Below are 20,793 nucleotides of genomic sequence, written 5' to 3' on the forward strand. Positions count from 1 at the left end.
GCAATTAGGTGGTAGCTTTGTAACTATCACTAGAATAGAATTATCATTGTGGTTTTGAAATTTCCCAATCAAAAGTACTAAAATTATTTTCCAAGGAAAAATAAGTGATTTTGAAGCAAACAATTGACTTTGACACTTCCAATTCCATTCAAGGATCTCTAGTACATAAAGTGGATGTTTTATACTAGCTATACTTAGGATCAAGATCATGGTTTTGATTGGAGGAGAATTGAAGACTATATTTTAAAAATAAGAGGACAAGTTGAAGTTGTCAAATAGCCTTGACAAAGACTGTAATTACATTTATTTTTGAACATTATACTTTTTCATAGAGTAAAATTGCCTCTACCAACTTGGTATTTATATCTTTGTAAATATTTGACACTATTTTTGTATCACTGTTTAATTTCTCTTCATATCATCATCATTTGATTGTCTAAGTAAAACAATAATTTGTATGATTGATTCCTTAGTTTTTAATTAATTATAAAAGAAATTACAAATCAATGCACATTTCTTCCATAACTTCTCTTAGGAATTTATTTTTGGTAAGGATTTTTTTAATTTTATATCAATTTTTGACAAGTTGCTCAATTTTTTCCCAAGCTAGTGGTCCTATTTCTAGCCTCACCTCATTTATAACCATTCAAATTAAGAGACGTAAAAAAGTGGGGCTCTTATTTTGAAAGAAAAAATTCTAAGTAATTTTGTAACTCCCCAAAAAATTCCTCTGAGATCTCATGGACCTAAAAAATAGTCCTTAGCCCCCCCTCGTAGGACCCTTGCATTAAACTTTTCTTTAATAGTCATTACCTTCTTTTAAAATTAAATTAAATTTAAGATTAAAAAAAATAGAATATTTACATTCATAATTAAACCTTCTTTGAAAATTAAATTAAATTTAAGATAGAAAAAAATAGAATATTGATTGTTATTTTACATTCATAATTAAACTCAAATTAAAAATTATGAAAGGTCTCATATTATTTTTTAATTGTTGTTTTAGATTTATTTATCTGACTTCTTGATTTAGTAATGTGAAATTTTTTATATTTAATAAAATCTGATGCGCCTATTCATAATTTTTTTTTAAAAATTCTGATTTATTTTAAATAACACGTCATTTCTCTCACACATGCTCATATTTATTTATTTCATTATACAGGGAGTTTGATGGTGAGGAGTGGAATGCAGTCCTTTTCTCCAGTAACTATGTAGGATGATCTTATTTAAAGAGAAAAATAAGTTAAGAATCTTAAACCAAATATTAATCAAGAAGAATGTTATCTAGAGAGAAAAAAATCCAATGAACTTTATTTGCTTGGAATGCATGTCATCCAACAAGCTGAATGCATGTTATCAACTTTGAACATTAATAGTCGATATTATTATTAATTTGGCTCAGAAGAAATTGACCTGGTTAAATGCGAGACGCGAAGGAAATACAATATTGTTGGTTTTGCTTGAATTTGACAAATAAGTGGCAATTGATCATTATGAAATATTAATGACTTGGGTTCGATTCAGACTAGCACTTCGGGTATCCTGGTGGAGGAGGAGGTAGGGTCTGGTTAACACCATTTCCATTCAAGGTTAAGAATGCCATTGAGAGACCCCATGTCAAATGAATTTCAAGATGACAATGTAGAAACCACACTCCTGCAACCACCAAACATCAGGAACAAAGTCAATAATAATCACCAACCTAGAAAGACAATAAAACAAAAGAAAACCTGGAAGAGTTCAATGTTTTTAACGTGATCATGTCTTGAATTTGAGAACTTTTGGATTTGACTATGCATGTTTCTTCAAATCATATTGGATGATTCATCATCCGACTCAACCCCAATAATGAGTCTAATAATGAATCAGAGTATGATTTGAATGCTGATAAAAAATGTTGTCTTTTTTCTGGGTTCAATTGCTTAAGTTTTTTTAGCATCAATGTTTGGGATCTAACTACATGATCCATCATCAGAATGCAAGAGAGTTGTGGAGAAGATAGATACAGCATCTTCTTCTTGTCTCTCTTTCATCCTGATGATGGTTCATGTAGTGTGATCCAAAACGTTGATGCTCAAAAAACATACACAATCGAACCCAGAAAAAGGACAAAACATTTGCATGGATTGTGGAAATCTGATAGCTTTGGCTGATGGAAAAATCAAGTTCAATGCTGATGATAAATCATAGAATATGATTGGAAATGTTGATAGAAAAGAAGGCATACATAGTCAAATCCAGAAGCTCTCAAATTCAATACACATGAACTGTAGAAATCTAATGCCTTTAAATCATCATATCATTATATTCATGCTTTTGGGGAAGATTGTGTGTGAGTCTATTAGCATCAAAGTTTTGGATCATACTCAATGGTCTATCATTAGGATGATTCTTAGCTCTCTCATCCAGATGATGGATCATTGAGTATGATCAGAAATGTTGATGCTAATAAACTCACACACAATCTTACCGGAAGCATGAATATAATATTGGATTGTGGAAATCTGTTATTGATCATCATATCATGCTCATAAGAAGCACCACATACCTGGATTATCTGCAATAAATCTGATAGCTACCCACCCATTGGCAGGCACTCCAATGGTATTCCTTGATGGTGGATCCACCAAATTGAAGTTGGAAGGTCCAGGATAGTTCCCTGTTCCATACCCAACTACATAGAAGTTATGACCATGGAGATGAATAGGATGGTTTTCAGCAGAGGTAAGATTGGTCCCTTGCAGTATAATCTGAACTGACTCATTGTATTTTAACACTGACACTTTTGTGCCAAATTGGGACTGCAAGTTCTGAAGAGAATTGCCAGTGTAGTTAAATGGATTAGGTGGGTTGTCTGGGAAGTCTGAGGTAAAGACCCCCTTGATGTTGTTGAAATAAGCTTGCAAGAGAGAGATCTTAGGAACTTGGAATGTGATATTGTTGATGGAAGCTTGGAACCGTGTATTGTTGGGGCCCTTGCATGTTTGTCCTTTTTGGCAAGCCTCTTCATTCAGCTCTATGGCAAAGAAGAGGTTCCTCTCCACCTTTTGTGGAACATTTGCTGGATATAATTGGGAGTTCAGGCTTCTAATGAATGCCATTTTGTTGAGGACAGCAGCGGAGTCATTCAGTTTGGGGAGCCTTGCTTTGATAACGGGAGGCAAAGATGATAGCGTAGAGGAATTTCTGTGGTATCTCATGAGAGAAAAACTCTTTTTGGTATTGACAGGTACTTTGGCAGACATGTAAGGGCTTATTCCTATGTAGTAGTCTCTGGATGGAGCTCTTTGTGCTTCAAGGAGGATGTCACATGTCTGTCCAGGAGCTATCACTATGCTGTCCACCGTGTATGGCTTTGTATACTCTGCATCCACTGCTACCACTGTTAACTTGTGCTTGGCAACACCAAAAAAGTGTTCAATGTTGAGTGCAGCATTGATCACCCTCATCAAGTATGTTTTGCCCTTCACTACTGGCATTGTCCACACATCTGCAAAAAGATGAAGAAAACATATCATTACATAAAACCAGAGGTGGTCAGGTAGCTTAACAATGATTACTTTTTCTGAACAAGGTTGCAAGGGGACGGGGGTACTTGGGTACTTAGGGTACCAATACGGGTACAGGAACGGTTATTTTTCAACATAGGGGACGGGGTTACTTGGGTACATCAAACTTTTTTAAAAATATTTTTTGATATTTGTAGAAAATCTGAAATTATGAGTCATGACAATGGATTTTCAAAACTTAACAGTGATAAAGTTTGCAAATGTGATGTATTGTTTTTAGTTTTAGATTTGCAATATGTTTGTAATAATAAAATATGATAAATGTTTAGATGCATAACATAGAAGGCAGACTTTAAACATTTCTGAGTGGAATAGTGATAAGTTTATTGTTAATCAGTATTGTATCAAAGTTTCAAACTGATTACGTATTGACTTGAGCTTGATAAACAACAAGCTGATGTACAAACAAAAAACTGAAACAAAAATCAGAAATCTTAATCAAGGTCTTTAGCTGTGATGCTCTCCACTGAGTACCCCATATTTGTGGTATGTGTACCCGGTACTTGAATACGCAGGTACGTGTACCAGGGGTGTGGTGTGGGTATGCGTACCGATGCAACCTAGCTTTTTCAGTAATATAAGGTTTCATAAGGAAAACTCGTCATAAACCTAACGATGAAAATGCCTCTTTTTTTAAATCTAATTTTTTCCTTAAGTAGTATTTAAGTTACATTTTGAAATCTTAAAAGTTGTGCTTACAGCAACATTTATTTCAAAGCAATAAAATTGCACTTTTCATATACAAGACTCAGAATTTAACCATTGAGAACAATATGAATAAATAAATTTAAAAAAAGAAACCTGAAAATCTATCTTTAATCAATGCTTAGTGAAAAGTTCCAGACAGCTTTCACCTCTAAATAATGTTAAATAAAAAGTTCAAATGCTAATTTCAAAGCTTTATTATCAAGAAGGAAAGTCAATTGAAAGCAAGATTTGGAGTGGAAAATGTAGAATGAATATATCACTATCTCCATTCGTACCACTAATGTTCAGCCGTTAGATGACAGTGACATAGATATTATGTATCTTTATCATTAAATTTTTTTTCACATATACTTTCCTTCCTGCTGACATAGGCCCTGACCACTGCATACAATATAATTGGGTAGGCAGGTCTAAGTAAGACAACGATACATTCTGTATCTACTGTAACCGTTACCCTGATTTTCATTTTTGAGAACATTGATTATTGATCAATTTCAATTGGTAAGTTCATAATCTAATTAAAAACTCTCATATCTCAGTGATTAGATCAACTTCTCACATTTTGTATATGTGAATTTTCAGCACATTACCATCACAGTACCATGGATTCCAAATAGAATCCTTCTATAGCTAAGATAAGATAAGATAAGATAAATTTATTAATGTCTAGCAAGAGATCACGAGGATCTAAGAAACTGAAAAGATTACAGAGCAAACTGCCAGCAATGGGAGCACCAAACAAAATGAAAAGAGCATGACATTGGAAAGCATTAAAATACCTTGAGCAGAGCAGTTGTGGGTTGGTCCAGGGTGGCCATTAATGAGGTATGCATCAGAGACGGGAGGACCTCCACCAGAAGCAATGACACTCTTTTCTAAGGTGGCAACATTAGAACCCCACCATTCTCCTGCAAATTTTTACAAGCTTCGGCTAGTTAAAGTCATGATCCATGTTGTCTATTAGCTTGCAATTTTACACAATATACTCTCTAAATAACCAATTCAATAGCTAACTTCTGTTTACCTAGTACAAGCACATGCTCTTCTTCAGGAAACACAAAGGGGTATGGAATTCCTGTAGGTGGGTAGATAACCATTGCTCCATTTACAGTGGCTCTTAACCATTCAATGTGGGCATGCCACCAAAGTGTTCCTCTCTGTCCTGTGAGAGTGAACTTGTAAGTGTAACTCTGGCCTGTCTGGATTGGGCACTGCGTGATGAATCTTGGTCCATCAGCCCAGCAGCTCAGCTTCTGCTTCACTCCATGCCTTCATCAGCACAACAAAGATATTAAGTTCATCAGATTTCCATAGTAGTTGAGTCGATTATTTTCTCCTCTGGGATACATTGTGCAATAGTTTTTAGCATCATCGTTTCGGATCATACTACATGATCCATCATCAGGATGCAGGAGAGCAAAGGAATTGAAACGTTGATGCTAAAAACTATCACACAATCAATCCAAGAAGAGAAAATGGTCAACAAAGATACTAATTATCAGCATTAATACAATTCAGTTAGTTGCACGACTCTGTTAAATCAACATAAATAGGTTTCTGCTTCTTTGATGCACTGGTTCTGTGGATGAGTAGGTGCATCTCCAGGGGATTAGTCTCACCCTAGCTTGCCTCAGGTTACTGGGTGCCGGGCTGGTTCAGGGGTGGCTACCCCTGGGTTAAAAATGAAAATAAATATGAACAGGTTTCACATTTACCAATGTAGTGTGATATTGTAGGCCACTTGGTTTGTGACCTTCACTATGACTGTGTCCCCTTCTTGTGCATAGATGGTTGGCCCTGGAAACATTCCATTGACTGTCACAATAGTGGAGGTATTGCAGAGCTTGGTAACATTCTTCAATTGTACCTATAACACCATAAACCAATAAGGCTTAAGCTTCAGTTGCTTGAAATAGGCTTGACATTGTAATAATTGTAAAACTGTAAACTAAGCAGTAGTGAGATTCAATGCTGATGAAGTTCTTGGGAACAATGCTGTATGCTACAAGCTAAGCTTTATGTAGTAGGAAGCACACAATGTAGCTAGTGCAAACTATATTTAAGTCTTTTGTATTCTAGAGAGTATTCTAAATATTGTGAGTAGTACACAAAATCATTCTCCATAGTCACCTTGAAGTCATAGGTTCTTGTGGTGGGCTGAAACAGACATGGAGTCCACTGTAAACAGATGAAGAAGATCACTAAATGTAACATTCTGAGCTAGGAAATGGATGATTACTATGCCACTTCCAATGTTGTTTTTCCTCAAAATCTACTCAAGAATATTGACACATTGCCCTTGATTAAGAGTCAAAGGCCAATTTCATTTCATGGAGAGGAGTACGCAAGAGCTCACATATAAATCAAGGTATGGACACAGATCTTACATGACAAATGGTAAAGTAAACACTGGAAAAAGGGGGCTGACCTACTTTGCATGGGAGCTATACTTTTTAACCAGTTCAGCTTGCAGGTGGCTCAGTTACATCTGGAAAGATGTGACATTAAACAACAACATTCAAATTCCTTGTTTTAGGTTAAGAATACTTAAAACTGTAACTTCTCCATGTCTACATTGATCAAGAAAACAAAACAGAACATTAGAACATAAGTCATTCACCTAATTATCAATAAATCCAGACAAAAATTCCCACATCTATGAATGTTTAGCAAAAAAACAGAACTTACTCATGAAGAATGCTCATCAAGACACTAAAAATCTTCTTATTTTTTTGTTGGTGGCTTTTAGCCTACTTTATAATGATTACATATCCACCATTACCCACTTCCTTTGTAGGAAGTCAATGTTCTTTAGTATATATAACTTATTCTTGAAGATACCCACAAATACAAACAGATGTTGTGTAATCATAAACATAAGCTGTGAGCAATTCTATTTCTTATATCATGTGTTACGCATATGGATGTAATTATAGAGTTGTAGATTGAATATAATGTAGATTACTTACTTAGGCGACCATATTGAAGGAGGAGGAGAAACAGGTAATGTCACGGGTGTTTGCAGAAGTGTCATGGGAAAGCACTTTGTGTGTACTGCCTTCCACGGGACATATTGATATCATATTTGCTTCTGCTCATGAATTCACCTGCCTTGTGCTTTTTCTTCTCTCTTTCCAACTTTTAAATGACTGTAAACGGTGAGAGATGTGAATTTTGTCAGCAGAAACCCCACGAGTTTCAAAGAGCAACTCTACACTGCTTAAAATCGCTTTTTTTCTTTTGGCCTTGTAATCATATGAGGAAAACATTTCAAGGGACATTCGTTTGGTGGAAAAGAAAAGGCATTGTTGTCATTATTACCTTAAACTCGCTACAATGACTTGCACCTACTCTGTTAATCATTTCTAATGAGAACAAGTCCCAATGTGATTTATAAAGTGCTTAGTTTAGGAACAACACGAAGTGTTCAACCATGTTTAGTATATGATTGTTTGATGTATTAATTATCTTTAAACTCTTGTTTTCAACGAAGGAAAGGACACCCAATGCTTACATTTTTTTTATTATTATAAAAGGAAAGGTGTTTTTATTATCATGATAGTGTACCATATGTTTTCGGATTTGCCTAAGGCTTATAGTAATTTGGAACTACTTTACACTTCTTGTGGGAGGTACCTAAGAGACTACTACATATAAGGTGTGCATGCTTAATTCTTTGTGAGATATGAACTTGTGACTTTTCTTTTGAGAGCATTAAGTTTTCTCAATACTACCATGCTTCTTAAAAAAGATTATATTGGTCACATTTTTGTAGAATCAATTTTTAATTTTTCACAAGTGCAACTCTTGCTTTTCATTTGACTTTATATGTTGATCTTATTCAGCAATGAATTGATAATAAATAATTATATTATAGATGTCTGTATGTTTCATTTTCTACATTCCAACTCCATCTCTCCTCATTTTGATAATGGATCATTAAATGATAACGTAAACATCTTCTAGAACAAATATATACACGATTGAAACCAGAAACCTACACACATCTACTTAGTGAATTGTGGAAAACTCATACCACATACTATTTTTGATAAATAGTGAAATACTTAAGAGGGAGGGAGGGGAAACATCTAAGACTATATTAAGAGCCATGTGTCTCAAAAACTCCTTTCTGGTATATATTACGCTTGGTCATCTTAAGCATTTTTATATATTTTTAAGGATTTATTTCAATTTATTGGATATATTTGTAAGGTTTGATTAATGTGGAACATGGTGGGTTAAATTTTAAAATATAGCAAATCCTCAAATTCGTCTATTATCTCTCGATCCAAAGGTGTAGACAATAGTTACTAATTTATAGGAAAAAATCATGATAACCCCATACACTACAAAATTTAACTAAAAAAGACTAATCCAAATTTTAATTCCTCCTAAGATAAACAATCTAAAATAATATAACAAAACTTCATCAAACAACTAAACTACTTCATTTTATAAACAACCTAACCTTCATCCCACCTCTCAAATTTAAAAAATGAATTATTATTTCATTATACTTCAATTTATATTCTAAACAAAGCAACATACATTCTTAATTAAAAACAAATCAATTTAAATCAACTATTGTTTTTTAATTGATATTATTAACGGTCAAAATATTGGTATCTAGTCATATCTGAATTTATTTTAGTGAAAGGAGGAATCATTAAAATCATTCTAAAATAATAATATATAAAGTAATAAAGAAAGGTTCAAGAGTCAAAATTTTCTAAAAAGTCTTGCATTGTAAATCATGAGTTCAATTTAACAATGATTAATCAATAAAATGAGTAGTATGATGAAAATTACATGATTATACTCTTTTTTTCTTTCTTTTGGGACCACTTGAGTTTAAGTGTCTTTAATGTAATAAGTGGTTCTTAAGTAATATATTCTTATGTAAATTTAGCTTATAAGACAATAATATTCAAATTTTATTGTTGTCCATTATTAACTATTGGTCTTAATCTCTACATTGCTTAGTTAATACCTTGGATTAGATTTATGACTTTAAACTTGATCCAATCCTTTTTCATAATCATAAATCTAAACTCTTACTTTGTAAATCTAAATCAAAATCAAAATTATCTCTTACCAAATGTTGTAACCAATTGTTGTAAGTTGTTGTGACATAATTTGTGTTAATGTGTCCATCATGTTGCATTTAAACATATTTATTCATTTATTTGAAATTTTTGAAAAGAACCTGTAGGTCAAAGAGCATAAAGATGAATAGATTTTTGTTCCCACCTCTAAAGGTCTATTGCAACTTTTTAAAAATAAATTAGTGACAAATATAAGTGTCATGAGTGCTAGGTACAACTATCATTAGTACTATGTACAACTAGCATTAGTACTATGTATTAGTCATTTTATCATATTCAAGCATTATTAAGGATACCCTTATTAACACCCTCATCAATTTGATAATCTTGAGCCAATTGATGAACCCTTATTTAACTTCTCGAAGATAAACCCTTGGCCTCAAGATTGAAAGGAGTTCTAGGATTTAAGGTGTGGTTCTAGTAACCAACACATAGAACTCAAGGTGGTCAAAATTTGATCCAAAATTAAATGAAGTAGAAAGTATGAAATATACTTCATACGATTGATCTTTGAGGAAATGTATATGAAATAGAAATTGCAATTTGAATTTAAATTAAAGAAACTTAATAAAATATACCATAACTCATTTTCTATATGGGAAAATATCTTGAGGAAAATTTTATATTCTAAAAGAGAGAACAAATTTACTATGTAGCATTAATGGCTACACTAAAATGTCTAGGTTACATCTCTATAAGTATATCACTAACATGTAAGAAGAAGTAATTTTATTAGAATAATGGTACTAATAAAATAAACTACATAATTTGTACTAAGAATAATTGAAAAATATCAAATGGTTTTACAAAGCCATGCATCAAATCGGTAAGCCTAAAATAGCACAAAGTCTAATCCTCCCTTCTTAGTCTCATCTTCAAGCTAAATTTAGAATATTTTGTTCCCTATTTCATATTGTCATAATTCATCATATTTGATAAAATAATTGTAGTCCCCACATTTTCTATTTCCCTCTATTCAAAGATCATATCTATGACATGAGTATAACACTATCATTTTTCAAGTTAATATTCCTATGTGACTTGAATTTAATCTCACTGTTATGTACATAAGATTTTTAGATAAGTAAATCCCATCATAAAATTTCATAACACCACTTAGATTATTTTGCGATCTCTTGCACATACCAAGGTAGCTAAAACATAGCTACAAGTGTCACCTCAAAGTGAGATGACTTGCTACTTCTGTGAAAATAATAACAATAAAAAATGTAATTATTAGGAAGGAAAGTTTAAGATACCTTTCACCAATATTTTGGCTTTTACTTTCTTTGTTTGGGTACATTAATGCCATCTTAATATTATTTTCGTTTCAATTTTTAGTTCCTGCCTATAGGGCGAGATAGTACAGTGGATGACTTTAACAGTAACTAGTAATTAAACTAAGCTTCAATGACCAATCCGGAGCAATATTTATTTAATATTGGTTTTCAATGTTTTTTTACAAGTAAAAATGCATAATTTTTTAAAACACATATTAATCAACATTTTTAACACTATGTTATTGGTTTGTATTTACAACTGTAGGATGGTAGGATAGATTTGTACATTCTCTATGCAAGAGAAAACACATCTCCTTAGACATTGCTCTATTTGTAGGACTGACCAAATACAAGTCTTGTTCTTGGAATTACCATTTTCCTAGGAGGTTTCACATCAAAAAATAGTAGTTGGAAAACTATGTCAATAACACACGTCTTGAATAATTTGTAGTGGTGTAGAAACAAGATTCTACATGCACCTTATCAATAGTCCACAAATCTATGATTTTCACTTTCTAACTCAATCCTTACAAACTCTTCAACATAATTCATTTTGTGTCTATGGAAGAAATGTTGGAAATATTGGAGGAGCCCTCATTACAATTTAGTTTGCTTGTTCTTTATGTTGGAAATAATTCTTCAAATTGTATGTTGTCATTGATGTTACACAAATGTCAGTATTAACCAAGCGCAATCAGTATTAACCGAGCATGCAGCCAAAAAATGAAGGAACTTTAGTGTTAATCAAGTAGTCAGGCATCAAAGGGATCCTACATCAAAATTTTTAACCGAGTGGTTAATCCCATTATTTACTGAGTATCAGTAGATTACACTTGTTAATTAATTGACTAATTAAGGCTGACTAGTTGGATGTTTAATGATTATTTGAAATGGTATTCAAGCTGACTTGGAAAAGCTTATGATATATAAGAAAGGTCAAGAAGTGTAATGAAAAGTGTGTAAGTGTAAAACAAGATGGATATGTGATCAAAGAAAAGGGAAGAGCAAGCAAGTGTGGAAGATAGGCAACAAAGAATATTCTAACCATCAATGATCCAAAGGTCAAGCCAAACAAGAGATCTGGATCTATAAAAGAAGTTGCTTCATAAATTAGGTCAAATTACTGTTACCTTCTAACCATTGCAGTAGTGAAAAAATCTCCTAATAGAGTGACTTAACAATCAAATTGTAAATCCTCTAACAAGGTGACATTTCAAGATTGAAGTGCTTGAAGACCTCTAACTAGGCCACTCCTAACAAGGTGAACTAAATCCTCTAACAAGGTCATACTTAACAGTATGTATTGTAAAATTTAACAAGGCTGGTTCCTAACATGGATCACTTTAGAAGACTGAAAAATATTGTAACTAGTTGCATGGTGGTTTTCCCAAATTGGATTTCCATGTTAAATCTTGGTGTCATCTATTTTCATTTTTTTTTTTTAAATGCTTTATGCTTCAACAACTAAGTTAATAAAGTTAAAAACAAATTAATAATCATAAGACTACTTGTTAACCAAGTTACAACAAGAACTTTGTTTTGACTGAGCTGGATAAAGTATTGTATTATCAGTGAAAATTTTTATTTGACATATAGGGACTAGGAATTATTTTATAGTAACTAATTCACCCCTCCCCTCTCAGTTACTCTCTTCATTTCCAATAATTGGTATCAGAGCATTTGGTTCTTGCAAGAAAAGTTTCAAAGACCTAAGTTAAAGAGTAAGATGTTATACAAAAGGGAGATTCCCAAGCTCAATAGAGAAAACTTTTCAGCATGGCAGGAACTGATGAAGCTACACATATCAAGCATTGGAGATACTAGCCTATTCTAGTTGGAAAACAAATATGTGCAACCACCTAAACCTATGACTCTAGAATAGATGAAGGAGGTGAAAGATCACAATATAATGATTATTGATATAGATTCCTCTCTCAACTATTCAAAGTTTGATGAAGTTAAAGAATGCCCAATTGTGTTTGACATGTGGGAAAATGGTACAAGGGCCCTAGGTCCTAAATAAGGCAGTCAAACACTAAGGAGGAGAGAATAGGAGGTCAATAAGTGTCCAAGATGACACAAGATAGTTTAGGAATATCTCATCATGTATTTAGGCAAGTTGTCAACATGTTGTAATAGGGTTATAAGCAAGTCAAATGGTGGCCAACAATTGATCAAACATTGAGATTTGACCAAAACTCCTCATTTTCATGTTTTATAAGATTTTTACATGTCTTGGTATAATTTTATAGGCATTTGAAGTCTTTTATGTAATATTTGAGTAAAAGTTGTAAAAATTACAATAAAATTACAATAAAAGTTGTCATGCAACTTTTTTCAAATTTTCTTGCAAACTGGAAGTCCAACAATACAACTTTATTTGGATCAAGAAGGAATAGATGAAGCTACAAGGTCAACGATGGTTACCTATAAATTGATTATCTTCAACCTAGTTTAGGTTGGAATGATAGGGTACAAATTTGTAATGAAAATATACATCTTTTTGGAGGGAAAACTATGCACAGTCAGCATGTTTCTTTCTAATTCCTGTAGCAGGGTGATAGTTTATTGTTGGTTATAATTTAAGAAAGTTGTGCTTTTTTATTGGTGAAGGAAATAGTTAGTTTGATTGAATAAGAGGGAGTTATTTTGAAATTGGAGTTTTGTCTGGCCTGTTGTTCACCCTAGCCTGTAATAAGGGTTTGAACAAAATAATTAAACCATTTCCACTTCCCTTGGTGAAAATACTTGATGCTGGGTGTGAAGGAAGGTATTATGATATGCAATATGTTTATGATTAGAATCTTTCAAAACTCCACATGATTGTGATTTTATATATCAACATTTGGGTCTATACAGTCTGACAGCTCAATGTGTTGACACTCTAAAATCTTATTATAGAGGTCAAGAAATGGATCATAGGGGGTTGAGCTTAGGTAGATAGTAAGGGGGACAAGTTCAATGGTATTGGAAGAAGAAAAATTGAGGTTGGTTTTAGGACTAGGAGCCTAGAAGCTCAAATTGTGATTTTAAGCTTTAAAGCCTAAAAACTAGGGCTCGAGGGTTAAGGGGTTAGAAGTTGAGACCCAAAACCCATCTTGACGATTTAGATATGTTTTTATATGTCAATATGGATTCTAAAATTTATTTTGGGGATTGTTTATAATTTTGTGAAGTTTAGTTCTATTTTGGATGAAATAGGGCTACTAGGATTGAGCCCCTATTAGGCCTCCTGGTGTAACTTGTGAATTTGGCTTAGAAAGAAGACCATAACCTATTAGATGGTCATGAATCTTGGTGGAATAATGGAAGTATGTATTGGTGTGTGTGGAAGCTTGAGATCCTAGAGGGTACAAGTGAGTGAGGTGTGTGAGAGTTTGTTTGCCTTGTTGAAGGTTTTAGGCTACTTGGAAGATAGGGAAAGTTTGAGAGGGTGAAGTTGGTGTACAAAAAATACCAATCACCTCTACCCTAGTCTTGAGTAGGTCATAGGAAGGGATAGTAGGATATCCTTTGGAGATTATACCTCTCACTTTCATTATAAGTTGTATTAGAGCTTAGTTTAGAGCTTGTAGTTTGGATGTTTGTACTTGATTAGAGTTCTACATTAGGGATAGACAAAATGGTGACAAATGTGGAATTGGCTAAGGAACTTCAAGAGTAGAAATAGGAGAATCATAAGTTGAAATATAGGTTATTGTAGTTGGAAAGAAAGATAGTAGTAGTGGAGAGAGCTACTGAGAATATTGAGGAAGACCTTAATAAAGGTGAAGAAGAGACAGATGAAGAAGAAGAACAATATATTGATGATGAGTATAACAACATGCTTGTAGACCAAGTAGCATTCATAAAGGTCCTGGAGACCTTTGGGAGTAAATATATTAATACTCCTATTTTTGGAGGGAAGATGGACCCTGATGCTATTATGGATTGGATGCAGGCTCTTGAGAGTCACTTTGTATGTCATGGAATAATAGAAGGGAAGAAGGTGAGGCTAGCTCAGTCAAGAATGAAAGGGGAAACACTCACACGGTGGAATTTTATTCAAGAGGAGAGAGTCAAATAAGGCAAGAACATAATTAACTCTTCGAAGGTAATGTCTAACATGATCAAAGATACTTCTATCCTAGAGGACTATGAAGTCCAGCTACACATGAGAAGGCAAAATTGAAGGCAAAAGGAGCTAACTATGAGTACATACACTGAGGAATTTCATAGAATTTGCATCAGATCAAGGATGATAGAGCTAGATAGAGTGAAGGTGGCCAGATATCTAATTGGTTTAAGGTATAACATACAAGAGGAAGTTTCCATCCTATGTCCCAACACAATAGCAAAGTGTTTTCAACTAGTAGAAAAGATTGAGGAGAAGATAAAAAGGAGACAAGAAAAATCTAGCAAGGGTAGAGGAGGAAGAACTAATCAACAAAAGGGAAGAGGAAATTTCCAAAGGAGGCTAGAAGATAATCAAATAAATGGTGAAAGTAGTAATAGAGGTGAAAACTCACAAAGAGGGAATCAAGGATTCAGAGGCCAGAGGAGGCCATTTAATAGAGGCAAAATTTATGAAAGTGAAGAAGGTAGGGGACATGTGTTATTCATGTGGGTGGCCAGGACACACAATGGCTCAATATCCAATCAAGAACACGAATTCCCCTAATCAGAATAGAGATAGAAGAAATTAGTTGGTAAGGGCTGATGAAATCTTGCTGCAGTAGTAGTTCCACACAAGTTGAGAATGCAACACCAGTGTCTGATGGGGAAAATATGATGTTGAGGAGGACTATGTTGAAAGTACCTTTGAAGAAAGAGCTACCACAAAGAAAATTCTTGTTTAGAACTCAAGGAAAGACATATGGAAAATTGTGCAAAATAATTGTTGACTCTAGATCAACAGATAATGTTGTATCCTTAGAGATGGCTGAGAAGTGTAAGCTTAAGAGGTTACCTCATGTGGCTCCCCATAAAACTTCATGGTTAAACAAGAACCATATTTTTATAGTTGAAGAACAAGCATGGGTAGAGTTTGAACTTGGAGAGTATAAGGATAAGGTGCTATGTGAGATCATTCCTATGGATCCCTGTCATTTGATCCTAGGAAGACCATGGTGGTTTGATGTAAAGGCACAACATAATGGTGAAAGAAACACCTATTTGATAGAGAAGAATGGTAGATAGTTCAAGATGGAACCTTTGCCCGATCATATGGTGAAAGACCAAGATGAGAGTGCAATCAGACTGATTAGAGGTAAGGAGTTCCTGTAGTTGACTAAAGAAGATGATTTTCAAGGATATACTTTATTTGCTAAGCCAAAAGAGGAAGTCAGAAGTAAAGAACCAATACCTGTAGAGGTTGCAAAATTGCTAAAATAGTATCCTTCCATAGTTGTAGAGGAGAAACCAAAATCTTTACCACCTACAAGAAGAATATGTCATTAGATTGATTTAGTGCCTAGTGCAACCTTTCCCAACAAGCCTGCTTACAAGCTCACCCCGCAAAAAAATGCAAAGGTAAGTAGACAATTTGTGGATTTTTTGAATAAAGGGTTGGTGACAAAATTTTTGAACCCATGTGCATGTCCATCAGTTCTAGTGCCCAAGAAGGATGGCAAATGGAGGATTTATGTTCATTCGAGGAAAACTAATAAGATCACAATTAGGTATAGATTTCCCATGCCTAGAATTGAAGACCTAATGAATTATCTAGGAGAATCATGCATTTATTCTAAATTAGATTTGAAATCAAGATATCACCAAATTAGGATTAAACAAAGGGATGAGTAGAAAACAACTTTTAAGACTAATGAGGGACTATATGAGTGGCTAGTGATGCCATTTTTCTTGAGCAATGCACCCAACAGATTCATGAGAATAATGAATGAAGTTTTGGTACAATTCATTATAAAATTTGTCATAGTGTATTTAGATGATATTATGATATTTAGCAGGAATAGAGAAGAGCACTTGGAGCATCTTGAAATGGTGATGAAAAAGTTACATGAGGACAAGTTACACATCAATTTGGAAAAATATGAGTTCTTTAAGTCCAAATTAGTTTATCTTGGTTTTGTGATTTCCAAAGGATGCCTAAAAATGGATCCTAGCAAGGTAGAAGCTATTCTGAATTGGCCAAGTCCTAAGGTAGTAGGGGATGTTAGGAGATATCATGGCCTAGCTACCTTCTATAGGAAATTCATTATAGGTTTTAGTGAGATAGTAGCTCCTATGCTTGATACCATAAAAGGAGGAATCAAATGTAAGCTTAGGTGGATTGAAGCAACTAAAAGAAGTTTTCAATTCTTAAAGAAGAAAGTGGCAGAATTACCCACCTTAATGCTACCTAGTTTTGATAGAGTGTTTACCGTGGAGTGTGATGCTAGCAAGTATTCTGTAGGAGTAGTACTTAGTCAAGAGAATCATCCCATTGCATTTTTTTCAAAAAAATTGAATGAAGCAATGCAAAAATATTCTACCTATGACCTTGAACTATACTCCATGGTTCACGCATTAAAGAAATGGAAACACTATCTCATACCCAAGGAGTTCATAGTATATATTGATAATCATGGCCTTAGTTTCCTAAATAGGTGAGATAAACTCAACCATAAATATGTTAAGTGGGTGGAGTAGATTCAAGCATTTACATTTTCAATCAAACACAAAAAAGGAACAACCAATAAGGTGGCAGATGCTTTGAGTAGGAGGGTACTAGCAGTCCAAGATGTCAAATTAAAAAGTATGGGATTGGAGTTGATCAAGGATCTGTATAAAGAAGATTACGATTTTAGAGAGGCCTATAAGACTTGTTTGGAGTATGCTAACACTTTTCATGGTGAATTTTCTAATTATGTTCTGCAAGATGATTTATTATTTAAGGGCAGTAGATTATGTATATCTAAGTCATCAATGAGGGAAACCATCATCAAGGAAAAACACAATGGGGCTCTTGGAGGATATTTTGGAGCAGACAAGACACTAGAACAAGTTGCAAGGTTCTATTATTGATTTGGATTGTTGAATGAAGTTAGGAAGTATGTGGAAAGTTGTCTAATTTGCCAAAGAGCCAAAGGTACATCATCTAATGTAGACTTATACCAACCTTTTCCAATACCTACAAAACCTTGGGATAGCATAAGCATGGAATTTGTCCTTGTGTTACCTAAAACTGCTAGAGGAGTAGACATGGTCTATGTAGTAGTTGATAGGTTCACAAAAATGAATCATTTTATACCCTACAGAAGAAACCATGATGCATCTCAAATTGCAAACCTTTTCTTCAGAGAAGTAGTCAGAATTCATGGAATTCCTATGAAAATAGTAACTAATAGAGACACCAAATTCATTGACATTTTTGGACAACCTTGTGGATTAAACTTGGCACACATTTGGCTTATTCATCAATTTATCACCCTCAGACTGATGAGCAAACTGAGATGGTGAATAGGTCCTTGGGAAATTTTCTCAACTGTCTCACAAAATAACATGGTTTGGTTTGGGATTAGGTAATTAGTCAAGTTGAATATGCATATGCATATAATGATTCAGTTAATAGATCAACGGGTAGGACACCTTTTGAAGTAGTATATGGTTTTCATCCAAGAGGACCCATGGAACTAAGGGATTTTCAAGACATGAAGTCTAGAAGTGCCATAGGGGAGACACTTGCTGAATTGATGAAGACAATACATGATCAAGTCAAGGATCATTTAGAGAAATCAATAACTAAGTACAAGGACAAGGTAGATTAGAAGAAGAAGGAGATTCATTTTAAGGTTGGTGACCTAGTGATGGCCTTCCTAAACAAGGATAGATTACCTAAAGGACCAAGCAACAAACTTTAGATGAAAAATATAGGTCCTTGGAAAATTTTGCATAAATATGGGAACAATGCATATAAATTGGAACTACCACAAGGGATAGGCATATCACCCATTTTCAACATTTTAGACCTTAAATTATACAAATGGGACAACAACAACATGGATTCTAGTAGCAGCAACAAGATAGATGCTGAAGTAGAATGGATGAAGGATCTCCCACCCAATAAACCATTACAGTTGGAGTGCATTTTAGATACCAAGATAGTAAAAAAGACTAGGAACAAGAGATACAAGAAATATCTTGTGAAATGGAAGGGCCTACCTAAGATGGAGGCAATCTGGATGACAAAGGAAGATATCATTAGGCATGTTGCTATTCTTCAGCATTTGGCAATTGAAGGGACTTGAGTTTTTCAAACTAGGGGAGTATGGTGTAGGGGCCCTAGGTCCTAAATAAGGAGGTCAAACACTAATGAGGAGAGTATAGGAGGTCAATAAGTGTCCAAGATGACACAAGATAGTTTAGAAAAATCTCATCATGCATTTAGGAAAGTTGTCTACATGTTGTAATAGGGTTATAAGCAAGTGAATGGGTGGTTAATGATTGGCTAAACATTGAGAGTTGACCAAAAATCCTCAATCTCATCTTTTATAAGATTTTCATATGTCTTGGTATAATTTTATAGGCATTTGAAGTGTTTAATGTAAGGTTTGAGTAAAAGTTGTAAAAATTGCAAAAAATTGCAATAAAAGTTGTCATGGAAAACTTTGTAACTTCTCTTGCAAATTGGAAGTCAAATAATTAAAACTTTATTTGGATCAAGAAAGAATAGATGAAGTTGTAACGTCAAAGGTAGTGACCTATAAACTGATTATCTTCAACCCAGTTTGGGTTGGAATGGTAGGGTATAGATTTGGAATGAAAATATGCATCTTTTTGGAGGGAAAAATGTGCATAGTTAGCATGTATCTATCTAATTCCTGTAGCACGGTGACAATAAGTTGTTGGTTTTAATTTTATAAAGTTTTTTTTTTTGTTTATTTGTGAAGGAAATAGTTAGTTTGATCAAATAAGAGGAAGTTATTTTGAATTTGGATTTTTGTCTGGCCTGTTGTTTACCCTAGCCTCTGATAAGGGTTTGAACAAAATAATTAAATCTTTTCCACTTCCCATAGTGAAAATATTTGGTGCTGGGCATAAAGGAAGGTAATATGATTTGGGATATGATTATGGTTTGAATCTTTCCAAACTCTACCTGACTGTGGTTTTATATCAGCATTTGGGTTTATTTAGTCTAATTGCTCAATGTGCTGACACTCTAAAATGTTATTACAAAGGTCAAGAAATGGATCATGGGGGCTTGAGCTCTGATAGATAGTAAGGTGGGACAAGTTCAATGGTATTGGAAGAATAAATTTGAGGTTGGTTTTAGGATTGGGAGCCTAGAAGCTCAAACTGTGATTTTAAGCCTTAAAGCCTAAAAACTAGGGCTTGAGGGTTAAGGGGTTAGAAGTTGAGACCCAGAACCCATCTTGAGGATTTAGATTAGGTTTTTTATTTAAATATGGATTTTTTAATTTATTTGGTGTATTTTTTGTAAGTTTGTGAAGTTTAGTTCTATTTTGGATGAAATAGGGCTACTAGGATTGAACCCCTATTAGGCCTCCTAGTGTAACTTGTGGATTTGGCTTAAAAAGAAGCCCATAACCTATCAAATGGTCATGAATCTATTGGAAATAATAGTCCACCAAGATAACTGAGGGGGGGGGGGGGCGGTGGGGGGCGCGGGGGAGTGAATTAGTTATCCAACTAAAACATTTATCAACCTTAATTAATCTTAACGATGTGACCAAAGTAAACAACAACCATAACAAGATGCACATACACAATTACACCAAATTTGTTAACAAGGGAGACCCTTGTTCAGAGGGAAAACCCCAATGGGAGTGATGCCCACAAAGATATATATATATATATATATCTTCCTTATTAGAGGATGGACCCTGTTAGGAGTCTATAAACACACTTAGTACATAAGAGTCCTTGTTAGTTGACTTTGAATCCTTGTTAGAAGATTCCAACCTTGTTAGGAGTTTTGCCAACCCTTTTAGGAGTTGTGGAAGGTGGAAGGACCCACTATCCAAATAGCTTCTAGGGAAGGACCATTGAACTTCACTGTCGAACTGATCTCTTAGCTATTCCTTGAAAAATAATTATTTGTACTATACTATATCCTCTTTCCTTTGTCCTAGATTAACCAGACGAATCACAGTCAGACCTTGTAGACCAAGTCACAAACCTTGA

At 34.1% G+C, this 20,793-nt stretch overlaps 1 protein-coding gene across 3 annotated transcripts; it reads right to left on the reverse strand.

Annotated features, from left to right (window-relative positions):
- Positions 1–1,283: 1,283 nt before the first annotated feature.
- On the reverse strand, positions 1,284–7,525 carry LOC149574871 (laccase-4-like). 3 transcript variants are annotated; one of them, XM_089814712.1, is made up of 6 exons: positions 7,250–7,525; positions 5,996–6,147; positions 5,305–5,549; positions 5,060–5,188; positions 2,552–3,493; positions 1,284–1,659 (listed from the first exon to the last, which is right to left on the reverse strand). In XM_089814712.1, exons 2-6 carry the CDS (start codon positions 6,085–6,087, stop codon positions 1,529–1,531), a joined length of 1,539 nt encoding a protein of 512 aa, XP_089670838.1. In that variant the 5' UTR covers positions 6,088–6,147; positions 7,250–7,525; the 3' UTR covers positions 1,284–1,528. The 3 variants fall into 3 exon arrangements, with proteins under 3 accessions (XP_089670838.1, XP_089670839.1, XP_089670837.1); XM_089814713.1 differs by lacking the exon at positions 7,250–7,525 and adding an exon at positions 6,969–7,079; XM_089814711.1 differs by lacking the exon at positions 7,250–7,525 and adding an exon at positions 6,411–6,969.
- Positions 7,526–20,793: the final 13,268 nt, after the last annotated feature.

Source organism: Cupressus sempervirens, chromosome 2 (genome assembly GCF_028749045.1).
Source record: "Cupressus sempervirens isolate cs-2001-9-10 chromosome 2, ASM2874904v1, whole genome shotgun sequence".
Taxonomy (NCBI): domain Eukaryota; kingdom Viridiplantae; phylum Streptophyta; class Pinopsida; order Cupressales; family Cupressaceae; genus Cupressus; species Cupressus sempervirens.

Coding starts and splice junctions, on each gene's coding strand:
- LOC149574871 (XM_089814711.1), bottom strand. CDS start 6,494: ATGTTACATTTAGTGATCTTCTTCATCTGTTTACAGTGGACTCCATGT. Junction 5,550..5,995: donor TACAATATCACACTACATTG/GTAAATGTGAAA, acceptor GTGCTGATGAAG/GCATGGAGTGAAGCAGAAGC. Junction 3,494..5,059: donor CCACAACTGCTCTGCTCAAG/GTATTTTAATGC, acceptor ATCTTTTTGCAG/ATGTGTGGACAATGCCAGTA.